This window comes from Pristiophorus japonicus, chromosome 10 (assembly GCF_044704955.1).
Source record: "Pristiophorus japonicus isolate sPriJap1 chromosome 10, sPriJap1.hap1, whole genome shotgun sequence".
Lineage (NCBI taxonomy): Eukaryota > Metazoa > Chordata > Chondrichthyes > Pristiophoridae > Pristiophorus > Pristiophorus japonicus.
In genome coordinates, this window is record NC_091986.1 from 184262455 (window position 1) to 184277104 (window position 14650).

The 14650-nt window shown below is 46.1% G+C and overlaps 1 protein-coding gene across 8 annotated transcripts in view; it reads left to right on the forward strand.

The window, feature by feature from the left end:
* The window catches only part of LOC139274867 (serine/threonine-protein kinase Nek5-like), a 114924-nt gene that overhangs the window by 20089 nt on the left and 80185 nt on the right, over positions 1–14650 (forward strand). For 7 of the 8 annotated variants that reach the window (XM_070891578.1, XM_070891574.1, XM_070891575.1 and 4 more), the window contains one exon: positions 13206–13303. In XM_070891578.1, coding sequence (XP_070747679.1) covers positions 13206–13303 — 98 coding nt within the window. Of the gene's footprint in view, positions 1–13205; positions 13304–14650 lie in introns of those variants that run through there. The other variant, XM_070891581.1, reaches the window with a different exon arrangement.

The following is a 14650-nucleotide window of genomic DNA, read 5'->3' on the forward strand; positions in this document are numbered from 1 at the left end:
CAGGAGACCTTACCCACGTCGCTTGTACCTGGACATGAGCGAGGCTGATTGTGTCAAAAGGCTGCGTTTTCGCAGAGAAGTTGTCACTGAGATCTGTGATATGATGAGAGCAGATTTGCAGGCCAGAAGCAGAACGCCAACTGACTTGTCTGTTGAAGTGAAGGTAACAGCTGCACTTTCTTTCCATGCCTCGGGAACGTTTCAGGCTACAACTGGAGATGTGTGTGCCATCTCTCAACGTGCAATACATGCCTGCGTTTACCAGGTCACGGCTGCACTGTATGCGCGAAGGAATGACTTCATCAATTTCCCAATGACTGCACAAGCGATCCATGAGAGGGCTGTGGGCTTCTTCAGGATTGCCGGCTTCCCAAAGGTACAGGGCTGCATTGATTGTACCCACATAGCCTTGCGAGCACCTGTGGAGGAATCTGAGCAGTACCGAAATAGGAAAGGTTTCCACTCTATCAATGTGCAGCTCATGTGTGACGACAAGCAGCGCATCATGTCAGTCGATGCGAGATACCCTGGCAGCACCCACGATGCGTCCATCCTACGCGACAGCGTTCTATCTGACATGTTTGAGCAGCAGCCAGAAGGGCAGAGCTGGCTACTGGGAGACAAAGGGTACGGCCTGACCACCTGGCTCATGATGCCCCTACGCGTGACACAGACAGAAGCTGACCGTCAATACAACATGGCGCACATTGCGACACGCAGCATCATTGAGAGGACCATTGGCATATTGAAACAGTGATTCCGATGCCTGGACCATTCCGGAGGACACTTGCTATACACTCCTCAGATTGTCGGTCACTTCACTGTTGTGTGCTGCATGCTTCATAACTTAGCCATCATGAGGCAGCAGGAGCTGGTAGTGGAACCAGAAGACCTACATGAGGGTCCAGTGCATGATGATAGTATTACGGAAGACCAGGATGTGGATGATAATGACAATCAGGAAAGCATGCAAGTGCCTGATGCCGAAGCACGAGGTCAGAGGAGGGCCGTCCATCGTGCCCCTTTAACGATTGCTCGAGCCTTGCGCCAGCAGCTCATCCGTGAACGCTTCAACTACTGATGCCTGAGGGCTCTGCGACCACTTATGCGTATGGACATGTTTATTCTTTGCAGTTGTTCCTACGTTGTGTTGTGTTAATGGAACATGAAACAGTTTTAATGAAAAAATATTTTATTGAAAAGTTAAAGTCACTCTAATAAAATATTTGTTGTATCAAACTATACTTTTTAATATGACTCTTGAAGATCACTTAAAAACTTTAAGATCACTTATAAACTTGTAAAGTTACAAAAGTTACAAAACACTTTCTATGTGAAAAATTTTACACTCTAAGATCACTTACACTTCAAGATCACTTTTTAGATGCAAAATTAAATAATTTACAGAATGTGAGAGCATTTACACTATAAGATCACTTGAAAACTCTGAGATCACTTATATGTTGTAAAGTTACAAAACTTACAAAACAGTTTAATTGTGAAAAATCTTACACTCTGAAGAACACTTAAACTTCAGGATCACTTTTTAGGTGCAAAATTAAATAAGATACAAAAAAATGTGAGAGCATTTACACTATAAGATCACTTAAAAACCATAAGATCCCTTATAAGTTGTAAAGTTACAAAACTTACAAAACAGTTTCATTGTGAAAAATCTGCAAGGTGGGACATACAGATAGCCAGGTTACAATTACAATTAAATAAAAAATGGGAAATATTACTTACACTAACTACTTGACCAAGGTCATGCCATTTCTTTTTACACTGGCTTCCAGATCTCATGGTATGCACCACTGCGTAGTTATCTTCTGCAACTTGGTTCCAGCGTTTCTTCATTTCTTTAGGTGGCACTTTTATGCGACCTCTGTTGCTGGTATCTAGCTCCTGCCATCTCTGCTCAATTACGTTGACTAATATCTCTACTTCCTCATGCAAGAAATTCTTTGTTCTTGGTGGACGTTGATCCATTGCAAAGTTGAATTGGCACTCTTATTTCTCAAAACACACAGTCCTTAATTTGCATGCACCAATGCAGCACCGGTTCTGCAAGTTTAGCAGTGAAAAGCTGAACTCACTGATTTCAGCAGGTGATTTATTCAGCAGTGCTGCTAAAAGCACTCCCTCACACACAGAAATATCACAAAAATTAAATTACAAGCCTTTGAAGGGGACCAAGAAACAAATCTTCACTTTTTCTCCAGTCCTTTTAAAAATGGCCGAGTGCCAATGTTTGTTTGACACTCCGTGTGCGCGCATGCTCCAACGCGCATGCGCAGGGTTACCGGCACCACGAAGGCTCATTTAAATTGGACCCGCCCCCTACTACTTACAGAATCGGCGCGAGTGTTTGGCTCTGCCCCCCGCTGAGAAGAGCGCGCCATGCCAAGCAGAGACCGAGCTCTGAGGAGCCAGAGAATATCGGAGTTTTTTTTTAGCACACTTTTAGGCGCGAAGAACAGGCGTCCAGCTCGGAGGTGCGCCGTTTTCGGCGCGGGCCAAAACTTGGGGCCATAATCTAGGCTGATACTTCAGTGAGTACTGCATTGTCATAGATGCTGTCTTTCAGAAGATGAAGAGGTCCAATCTACCAATGGATGGGGATGGAGTATAAAAGTAGGGAAGTCCTGCTTCAACTGTACAGGGCATTGGTAAGACCACACCTGGGGTCATGCGTACAGTTTTGGTCTCCTTATTTAAGGAAAGATATACTTGCATTGGAGGCAGTTCAGAGAAGGTTCACGAGGTTGATTCCTGAGATGAAGGGGTTGTCATATGAAGAAAGTTTGGGCCTATACTCCTTGGAGTTTAGAAGAATGAGAGGTGATCTTATTGAAACATATAAAATTCTGAGGAGGCTTGAAGCTGAGAGGATGTTTCCCCTCATGGGGGAATCTAGAATTAGGAAGCATAGTTTCAGAATAAAGGGTCGCCCATTTAAAACATAAATGAGGAGGAATTTCTTCTCTCAGAGGGTCGTGAATCTTTGGAATTCTCTACCCCAAAGAGTTGTGAAGGCTGGGTCTTTGAATCTATTTAAGGTGGAGATAGACATATTGTTGAATGATAAAGGAGTCAAGGGTTATGGGGAGTGGGCGGGGAAGTGGAGTTGAGGCCAGGATCAGATCAGCCATGATCTTATTGAATGGCGAAGCAGGCTTGAGGGGCCAAAATGGCCTACTCCTGCTCCTATTTTTATTATGAAAGTTCCCTGGAGTCTGAAGAGCTCCCAGCAGATCGGAAAACTGCAAATATAACACCTCGATTTAAAAAAGGGGGGAGACAGAAAGCAGGAAACTATAGGCCAGTTAGCCTAATATCCATCTTTGGAAAAATGCTGGTGTCCATTATTAAGGAAGCAGTCGCAGGACATTTGGAAAATCATAATGCAATCAAGCAGAGTCAACATAGTTTTATGATAGGGAAATCATTTTGACAAATTTGCTGGAGTTCTTTGAGGATGTAACGAGCATCTCTTGCCCCCACTCTCTTCCTCCCCAACCCTCTCTTCCATCCGCCCTCTCTTCCACCCCCCCCCTCTATTCTACCCCCGCCCCCCCCCCCCCACCACCTTCACCCCCCGCCTCTCTTCCTGGATTCTGGGGAGGTCCTAACAGATTGGAAAACTGCAAATGTAACGCCCCTATTTAGAAAAGGAGGCAGACAAAAAGCAGGAAACTATAGACCAGTTAGCCTAACATCTGTGGTTGGGAAAATGTTGGAGTCCGTTATTAAAGAAGCAGCAGCAGGACATTTGGAAAAGCAAAATTCGGTCAGGCAGAGTCAGCATGGATTTATGAAGAGGAAGTCATGTTTGACAAATTTGCTGGAGATCTTTGAGGATGTAACGAACGGGGTGGATAAAGGGGAACCAGTGGATGTGGTGTATTTGGACTTCCAGAGGTCATTTGACAAGGTGCCACATAAAAAGGTTACTGCGCAAGATAAAAGTTCACGGAATTGGGGGTAATATATTAACTTGGATAGAGGATTGGCTAACTAACAGAGAACAGAGAGTCGGGATAAATGGTTCATTCTCTAGTTGGCAACCGGTAACTAGTGGAGTGCCGTAAGGATCAGTGCTGGGACCCCAACTATTTACAATCTATATTAACGACTTGGAAGAAGGGACTGAGTGTAACGTAGCCAAGTTTGCTGACGCTACAAAGATGGGAGCAAAAGCAATGTGTGGTGAGCACACAAAAAATCTGCAAAAGGACATAGACAGGCAAAGTGAGTGGGCAAAAATTTGGCAGATGGAGTACAACGTCGGAAAGTGTGAGGTCATGCACTTTGACAGAAAAAAATCAAAGAGCAAGTTATTATTTAAATAGAGAAAGATTGCAAAGTGCTGCGGTACAGCAGGACCTGGGGGTACTTGTGCATGAAACACAAAAGGATAGTATGCAGGTACAGCAAGTGATCAGGAAGGCCAATGGTATCTTGACCTTTATTGCAAAGGGGATGGAGTATAAAAGCAGGGCGTAGTCATGGACTCACAACCAGAAACCACTGGGATCTCCACTGGCAACAAATCTCACTACCACCCCACCCAAGCTAGAAGTGACCCTCTAATGGTCAACCAGGAAGAGCAAAGCCCAGGTCACTGTCAATGTACGAATCAATTTGCATTAAAGACTTGGGGGGAAGTGATGTCATGTATTTAGACCATGTATATCAACTGTATAGTCACATAAGGTGTGCCACTAGAGGGCACTGCGGTGGGAGACCTGAGGGTCACTTGCATAGGTATGCAGGGCCCAGTATAAAAGGCTGCTCACCATGCTTGTGCCTCACTCTGTAGTTACAATAAATTGGACTAAGGTCACAACAGCTCAAGTACAATGCTAGACCTCGTGGAGTTATTCATAAGAGTATTAATGACATGACAACTGGCGACGAGATTACGAACTTTCACTCAAAAATGACCAACGTTGGTGCATTAGAAAAGTTCTCAGAGGGTGAAGATTTGGAAGCCTTTACAGAGCGGCTCAACCAATATTTCATAGCAAACGACCTGGTAGGCGATGATCCGGCCACGCTGGCAGATAAGCGCAGAGCTATCTTGTTGACCAGTTGTGGGCCCGCGGTCTACGGTCTGCTTGCACCAGAGAAAACAACGACCGAGTCATACAAGGAGCTGAAAGTGCTAATTCAGGACCAACTCAAACTGAAGGAGAGCATCCTCCTGGCCAGGCATCGATTTTATATACACCGCCGCCCCGAGGGCCAGGGAATCGTGAAGTACGCTGCTCACCTCAGGAGGCTGGCAGGAACGTGTGAATTCGGCGCATCCCTCGACGATTTGTTGCGGGACGTCTTCGTAATTGGCATCTGTCATGAGGCCTTTCTTCACAGGCTACTGTCTGCTGAAACCACCATTACGCTGCAGAAGACCATCAGCATCAGCCAGGCATTCATGACCTCAAGCTGCAGCTCCAAGCAGATGATGACTCACTCTCAGGATTTAAACCCAGCATTTACTGTAATTAAAATGGCATCTTTCACAGGCAGAACTGTTGAACGTGAATCTGCCCAGGGCAGAGCATACAGGCCCCCGAGTCCTTTAACTCAGAGTCTGCCGAGGAGTGCAAACATAAGTCGAGTAGCACCATGCTGGCGTTGTGGAGGTAATCACAGGGCTCATCAGTGTCGGTTCAGAGACTATGTGTGCAGAGGCTGCAGCACAAAGAGCCACTTCCAGTGAATGTGCAAAAGAGCTGTGACTTACCACGTGGAAGAGGAGTCAGCAGATGGCTGTGAATCCAGCGCGGGAACCGAGGAGGGGACCAAGGGTCTAGTGAGAAGGAGGAACTGAAGGATATCCTTATAAAGCGGGAAATTGTGTTAGGGAAATTGATGGGATTGAAGGCCGATAAATCCCCAGGGCCTGACAGTCTGCATCCCAGAGTAGTTAAGGAAGTGACCACAGAAATAGTGGATGCATTAGTGATCATTTTCCAACAGTCTTATTGAATTTGGATCAGTTCCTATGGACTGGAGGGTAGCTAATGTAACGCCACTGTTTAAAAAAGGAGGGAGAGAGAAAACGGGGAATTATACACCGGTTAGCCTGACATCAGTGGTGGGGAAAATGTTGGAATCAATTATTAAAGATAAAATAGCAGCGCATTTGGAAAGCAGTGACAGGATCGGTCCAAGTCAGCATGGATTTATGAAAGGGAAATCATGCTTGACAATCTTCTGGAATTTTTTGAGGATGTAACTAGTAGAGTGGACAAGGGAGAACTGGTGGATATGGTGTATTTGGACTTTCAAAAGGCCTTTGACAAGGTCCCACACAAGAGATTGGTGTGCAAAATCAAAGTACATAGTATTGGGGGTAATGTACTGACGTGGATAGAGAACTGGTTGGCAAACAGGGAGCAGAGAGTCGGGATAAATGGCTCCTTTTCAGAACGGCAGGCAGTGACTAGTGGGGTACCGCAGGGCTCAGTGCTGGGACCCCAGCTCTTTACAATATACATCAATGATTTGGATGAAGGAATTGAGTGTAATATCTCCAAGTTAGCAGATGACACTAAACTGGGTGGCGGTGTGAGCTGTGAGGAGGACGCTAAGAGGCTGCAGGGTGAGTGGGAAATGCATGGCAGATGCAGTATAATGTGGATAAATGTGAGGTTTGGGGGCAAAAATACAAAGGCAGAATATTATCTGAATGGCGGCAGATTAGGAAAAGGGAAGTTGCAACGAGACCTGGGTGTCATGGTTCATGAAAGTTGGCATGCAGGTACAGCAGGCGGTGAAGAAGGCAAATGGTATGTTGGCCTGCATAGCTAGGGTATTTGAGGAAAGGAGCAGGGAGGTCTTACTGCAGTCGTACAGGGTCTTAGTGAGGCCTCACCTGGAATATTGTGTTCAGTTTTGGTCTCCTAATCTGAGGAAGGACGTTTTTGCTATTGAAGGAGTGCAGCGAATATTCACCAGACTGATTCCCGGGATGGCGGGACTGACATATGAGGAGAGACTGGATCAACTGGGCCTTTATCCACTGGAGTTTAGAAGGATGAGAGGGGATCTCAAAGAAACTTATAAGATTCTGACGGGACTGGACAGGTTAGATGCGAGAAGAATGTTCCCGGTGATAGGGAAGTCCAGAACCAGGGACACAGTCTTATGATAAGTGGTAGTCCATTTAGGACTGAGATAAGGAGAAACTTATGCACTCGGAGGATTGTTAACCTGTGGAATTCCCTACCGCAGAGAGTTGTTGATACCAATTCATTGGATATATTTAAGAGGGAGTTAGATATGGCCCTTATGGCTAAAGGGATCAAGGGGTATGGAGAGAAAGCAGGAAAGGGGTACTGAGGGAATGACCAGCCATGGTCTTATTGAATGGTGGTGCAGGCTCAAGGGGTCGAACAGAAACATAGAAACATAGAAAATAGGTGCAGGAGTAGGCCATTCGGCCCTTCGAGCCTGCACCACCATTCAATATGATCATGGCTGATCTTTCACCTCAGTATCTACCCCCTATCCTTAGACTGTGTCCCTGGTTCTGGACTTCCCCAACATCGGGAACATTCTTCCCGCATCTAACCTGGCCCGTACTGTCAGAATCGTATACGTTTCTATGAGATCCCCTCTCATCCTTCTACACTCCAGTGTACAAAGGCCCAGTTGATCCAGTCTCTCCTCATATGTCAGTCCAGCCAGCCCTGGAATCAGTCTGGTGGCCACTCGCTGCACTCCCTCAATAACAAGAACGTCCTTCCTCAGATTAGGAGACCAAAACTGAACACAATATTCCAGGTGAGGCCTCACCAAGGCCCTGTACAACTGCAGTATGACCTCCCTGCTCCTATACTCAAATTCCCTAGCTATGAAGGACAACATGTCATTTGCCTTCTTCACCGCCTGCTGTACCTGCATGCCAACTTTCAATGACTGATGAACCATGACACCCAGGTCTCGTTGCACCTCCCCTTTTCCTAATCTGCCGCCATTCAGATAATATTCTGCCTTCGTGTTTTTGCCACCAAAGCGGATAACCTCACATTTATCCACAGTATATTGCATCTGCCATGCATTTGCCCACTCTCCTAACCTGTCCAAATCACCCTGCAGCCTCTTAGCATCCTCCTCACAGCTCACTCCGTTATCCAGTTTAGTGTCATCTGCAAACTTGGAGATATTACCCTCAATTTCTTCATCCAAATCATTAATGTATATTGTGAAGAGCTGGGGTCCCAGCACTGAGCCCTGCGGTAGTCCACGAGTTACTGCCTCCCATTCCGAAAAGGACCCATTTATCCCGACTCTCTGCTATCTGCCTGCCAACCAATTCTCTATCCACGCCAGCACATTACCCCCAATACCATGTGCCGTGATCTTGTACACCAATCTCTTATGTGGTACCTTGTCAAAGGCCTTTTGAAAGTCCAAATACACCACATCCACTGGTTCTCCCTTGTCCACTCTACTAGTTACATCCTCAAAAAATTCCAGAAGATGGGTCAAGCATGATTTTCCTTTCATAAATCCATGTTGACTTGGACCGATCCTGTCACCGCTTTCCAAATGTGCTGCTATTTCATCCTTAATAATAGATTCCAACATTTTCCCCACTACCGATGTCAGGCTAACCGGTCTATAATCACCCGTTTTCTCTCTCCCTCCTTTTTTAAAAACTGGTATTACATTAGCTACCCTCCAGTCCATAGGAACTGATCCAGAGTCGCTAGACTGTTGGAAAATGATTACCAATGCATCCACTATTTCTAGGGCCACCTCCTTAAGTACTCTGGGATGCAGACAATCAGGCCCTGGGGATTTATCGGCCTTGAATCCGATGAATTTCCCCAACACAATTTCCCGTCTAATAAGGATATCCTTCAGTTCCTCCTTCTCACTAGACCCTCGGTCCCCTAGTATTTCCGGAAGGTCATTTGTGTCTTCCTTCGTGAAGACAGAACCAAAGTATTTGTTCAATTGGTCTGCCATTTCTTTGTTCCCCATTATTAATTCACCTGAGTCTGACTGCATGGGATCTACGTTTGTTTTCACCAATCTTTTTCTCTTCACATATCTATAGAAGCTTTTGCAGTCAGTTTTTATGTTCCCGGCAAGCTTCCTCTCATACTCTATTTTCCCCCTTCCAATTAAACCCTTTGTCCTCCTCTGCTGAATTATAAATTTCTCCCAGTCCTCAGGTTTGCTACTTTTTCTGGCCAATTTATATGCCTCTTCCTTTGATCTAACATTATCCTTAATTTCCCTTGTTAGCCACGATTGAGCCACCTTCCCTGTTTTATTTTTACTCCAGACAGGGATGTACAACTGTTGAAGTTCATCCATGTGATCTATAAATGTTTGCCATTGCCTATCCACTGTCAACCCTTTAAGTGTCAGTCTATTCTAGCCAATTCACGCCTCATGCCATCGACGTTAGCTTTCCTTAAGTTTAGGACCCTAGTTTCTGTGTCACTCTCAATGACCTATTGCCTGCTCCTGCACCTATTTTCTATGTTTCTATGTTTCTATGAATTACGAGGAGATGGCTTGAGAGGCAGCTGCGTCCCAGGACGAAGTGTATGGAGTATATACTTGCACCACAGATTGTCCTCCAGTGATAATGGAAGTCAAGATAAATGGTGTTCCAGTCTTCATGGAAGTGGAAACGGGGTGAGTCAGTCAGTAATAAGCCAGGAAGCCTTTGAGAGGCTATGGAATGATCAAGCTGACCGACCCAAGCTGGCCCCGGTTCAGGCAAAGCTGCGCATCTACACCAAGGAACTGATATCAGTTATTGGTAGTGTGGATTAAAGTGTATCCCATGATGGCGCGGTGCACAATTTACCATTGTGGATTGTTTCAGGTGGTGGACCAACGCTACTTGGAAGAAGATGGATGGGGAAGATTCATTGGAACTGGAAAGACTTCATCCCTCTAGCGATCGACGTCCCCCGTGCTCAGAGGCAGAGCAAGCCCCCACCTTCGGTTGGACCAGGCACTGGAGAGCAGATCCGCGCAGATCCGCGCAGCCCCCGAGGCACAGACCGCTCATCACGACTGCGTGGCGATGATCCGGCCGAGACGACCCGAACGCACCTTCTGAGTTTCGGTGGCAGGACTCCTGGGGAGGAAGATTGGATCCGAGGGCGCCTTCCCAGCTTCAGTGGCAGAATCCCTGGGAAAGAAGATCGTGGCAGTCGACATCATGGACAGGGAAAAGATGGCGTCCAAACCACGCAGTGCAGCGCTAATGGAGCAACGACACGCGGTTCCATGCAAGGAAGATGATTGGGGCAAAAGTAGTAAGGCCATTTTAAAGGAGGCCAGCAATCCGCCATTTTTGAATGAACTGCTTGAAATTGGTAACCAATGTAAAAGTCCAGCTGTAACGAGCAATGTCGGGTGCAAATTGCAATCAGCCAATGTAACGGTCGTATACAGGTCGTATACCCAATGCTGTAGCCTGCGTCCCCGGGACCAGAACGATGTATCAAAGTGTCCCCACAGCTGACAGAAGTAGACAAGCCACAGAGTAAACAATCCCCGGAGAGCAGAGGCACCGGTAGCAATACCCTGCCTCAGATCGATTTAACATTGCAGGTGCCCGATGGCATGAACCGCCACGGGCCAGGAGTAGTAAACTGCGTCTATGCTCGCTACCGTCACCCACCACCTGGGTGGAAAAGGCGCAGCCCACAAACCCACTCGCCACCACGGCAATACCCAAGAGCGAAGGGTCACCCGCAACGGCTCCTCCGAACGGGACCTGGACCAGCTAGGATCCCAAACTAGAGAGTGCTCACAACGGTGCCTTCAAGGAAAGTGAGTCAGCAGTCCCCTGCGAACTGCTAGACAAGACGAGGCAGTCCCACCATCGCTTAGACGAAATGCTCACTCAATCAGACCGCTTCTCAGGGAGCAGCAGTGACACTGTGCAAACGAAAAGGACAGGGAGGTCACAGACACATCAGCTGTCTTTGGGCCTGCCCGACACTAGGAGTAACGGCAAGAGCCCTGAGCTCCGGCAACACAAACAAAATGAGCTCACCTCGCCCACAGACTCACTAGTATGGGGCGCTGCGCCGCCACCAGACGAACTGGATCTAATCCGGCCGTGCTGGAACTAGACTGTCCTTGTGTACCTTTACTGATATACCTGCACTGATCATGTAAATGTACCACACAAAAAGAAACGCAACTGTAATCCACCCAACAAATGTACCAAGATGTAAATGTAAAACCCATGTGATGAACTTGAATGCAAATTGCATATAATAGGCCATTAGCACGATCTCTGTATGTGTGTGTGTGTGTGTGTGTGGGGGGGGGGGGTGGGCAGGGGGAGAATGGAGAAGTCATGGAATCACAACCAGAAACCACTGGGACCTCCACTGGCAACAAATCTCACTACCAACCCACGCAAGCTAGAAGCAACCCTCCAATGGTCAACCAGGAAGAGCAAAGCCCAGGTCACCGTCAATATATGAGTCAATTTGCATAAAGACTTTGGGGGGGAAATGATGTCATGTATGCAGACCATGTATGCTAACTGTATAGTCACATCAGGTGTACCACTAGATGGCACTGCAGTGGGAGACCTGAGGGTCACCTGCATAGGTGTGCAGGACCCAGTGTAAAAGGCTGCCCACCATGCTTGTGCCTCACCCTGGAGTTACAATAAATGGGACTAAGGTCACACCAGCTCAAGTACAATACTAGACCTTGTAGAGTCATTCATAAGAGTATTAAAGACATAACAATCAGGAAGGCCAATGATATCTTGGCCTTTATTGCAACAGCTATACAAAGTTTTGGTGAGGCCACACCTGGAATACTGCGTGCAGTTTAGGTTTCCATATTTACGAAAGGATATACTTGCTTTGGAGGCAGTTCAGAGAAGGTTCACTAGTTTGATTCCGGGGATGAGGGGGTTGACTTATGAGGAAAGGTTGAGTAGATTGGGCCTCTACTCATTGGAATTCAGAAGAATGAGAGGTGATCTTATCAAAACGTATAAGATTATGAGTGGACTTGGCAAGGTGGATGCAGAGAGGATGTTTCCACTCATGGGGGAATCTAGAACTAGGGGGCATAGTTTAAAAAAAAGGGGTCATCCATTTAGAACTGAGATGAGGAGGAAGTTCTTTTCCCAGAGGGTTGTAAATCTGTGGACTTCTCTGACCCAGAGAGCTGTGGAGGCTGGGTCATTGAATATATTTACGGTGGAGTTAAACAGATTTTTGAATGATAAGGGAGTGAAGGGTTATGGGGAACGGGCAGGGAAGTGGAGCTGAGCCCAAGATCAGATCAGCCATGATTTTATTAAATGGCCGAGCAGGCTCGAGGGACCAAATGACCTACTCCTGCACCTATTTCTTATGTTCAAACAGGTAAGTATTTTTACTTAATACAAAAGCAAAATACTGCGGATGCTGGAATCTGAAATAAAAACAAAAAATGCTGGAAATTTCAGTGGGTCAGGTCGCATCTGTAGAGAGAAAAACAGATTTAACGTTTCACAGACCTTCCCTTTTGTTCTTTCTTCCCCTCCCCCTTTCAGTGCTTCTTAAAAATGTGTTCTTTTCGAACATTCACCAGTTCTGACGAAGGGTCATCGACCTGAAACTTTAACTCTGTTTTTCTCTCTACAGATTCTGCCTGACCCGCTGAGATTTCCAGCATTTTCTGTTTTTATTTAAGTAATTTTACTTCTTTTGCGGGGCCAGGAAGAGCAGGATTGTATAAGGAAAGTATAAGCTTCCCATGCCCCAGATTCCCTACCCCTGCCATCCATCCCGCAAGACCATCCTAGAACCCCCTTCCCTACACTTACCTTCAGGCTGGTGGGCGACCAAGAGTTGTCCAATTGTCTGGAGGACAGCAGCCACTTCCTGCCGGCAACATATTAATGATGCCTGGGAGTTAAAAATAGCCTAGACCTATTTTCTGCTGTTGCAGGTGAGTTTCTAACCCATCTTGTCCTCGCTGCCTGCGCAAATATTATCCAGTGTTAAAATCAACTCCATGATCTGTGATTGGAAAGGGCTTGTGGGTTGAACGCCTTTTCTTTTTCCATACTTTCTTAAATTCCATTTAGAGGTGTACAAATAAATCAGATATGCTTGCTTATAGGATTCAACTCTAAAAAATGTGCAAATATTTCTTGGGAATGATTTATAAAAGGTTTGATTTTTGACTCTTATTTACAGAGAACCAAAACCTGTACATAGTAATGGAGTACTGTGATGGTGGTGACCTGATGCACAGAGTCAACCTGCAACATGGAGTTTGGTTTGAAGAGGAGCAGGTAAGGATTAAATACGAACTCTGTACTCCTTATTTAGAAATTCCTATTGGGTGGGAGGGTGGAAGTCACCAGATCTTTTTCAGGGTGGGTGGGAGTGAGGAGGTAGTGTGTCTGCAATTTGGGGTGGCACCTGGATCCACCGGACATCCTGCAACCCAGATTCTGGTCAGATGGTGGGGAAAGACAAATCTCCCACCTTCCCTAAATCCACAGAATGCTTTATGGGGGGTTGTGGGGGTATTTCCAATGCTATCCCCAGGAGTTCCACCTATAATGATCTCTATAAGATCAATGGAAGCCAAACCAGCTGAGAGCCTAGTAGGTCCCAAGAATGCCAGGGTAAGAGGGAATCAGTTACCTTCTCCACTCTGGCCATCTTATCCCTGTAACAAAAAGAAGAATATGAAACAACAATTTTCATTCTATCACATGCCCTCTTGTTCACTCCATCAGTCTATGTAAATGATCCCTTTTTGGAACTTGGAATGGAGTCAGCATCAAGGGCCATCGGTAGAAGAGAGATTATTCTGCACTTCCAATGGCAGAATAGGGCTCCTTTGGAGCTCATTAATATTTATTCACTGTGATTTATTTTTCAAGTCAAAAAACACTGTCCAGAGGTTCACTGTACATAAACTCCAATTTGTACAAAACTCCATTGCCTGCATCTTTTCTTGCACTAAGTTTTACTCATCCATCACCTTTTCCTCACTACCTCCAATGGCTCCCAGTCACAATGAATGGAATTCAAAATCATTGTCCTTGTTTACAAGTCCCTCCGGCCTTTTATCATCCTATCTCTGCAGCCTTCTCCAGCCCTGCATAACCACCAATGCCCGACAGTCCTCCAACACTCAATTCCTGTATGTCCGAACACCTGCTACCCCACCTACTGCTCCTCAATGTGTAGAAGAGCTTCCAGCCATTACTACCCTGTCCCTGTGGAACTCTCTCTCTAAATCTCTTTTTGGCTTGCTTCTCTTTTCACCAATGCACTTGGTAAAGTATCCTAACTCCTTTTACTATTGCTCGGCCTATGGTTTTCCTATATGAAGTGCATTAGGATGTTTGAGCATATGAAGGACACTATACAAATGCAAGTTGTTGTAGTTAACCAACCACTGCAGTTACTAAGACATTGGCCCCGATTTTAAAAGGAGGGGGGCGGGAACTTTGCGTGTGAGCCTCAAAGTGCATGGCACCGCCGAATAGTCTGGAAGCCCTGCTAATTTTAACGGCAGGGCCCCTTTTAAATAGAAGTTTCAAGAGTCCCACCCGACACCTGCAAGAGCATGAATTTGGCAGCAGGAGGCTGTACCTCAGCAGTCAGTGAAAGCAGAGGCTGTA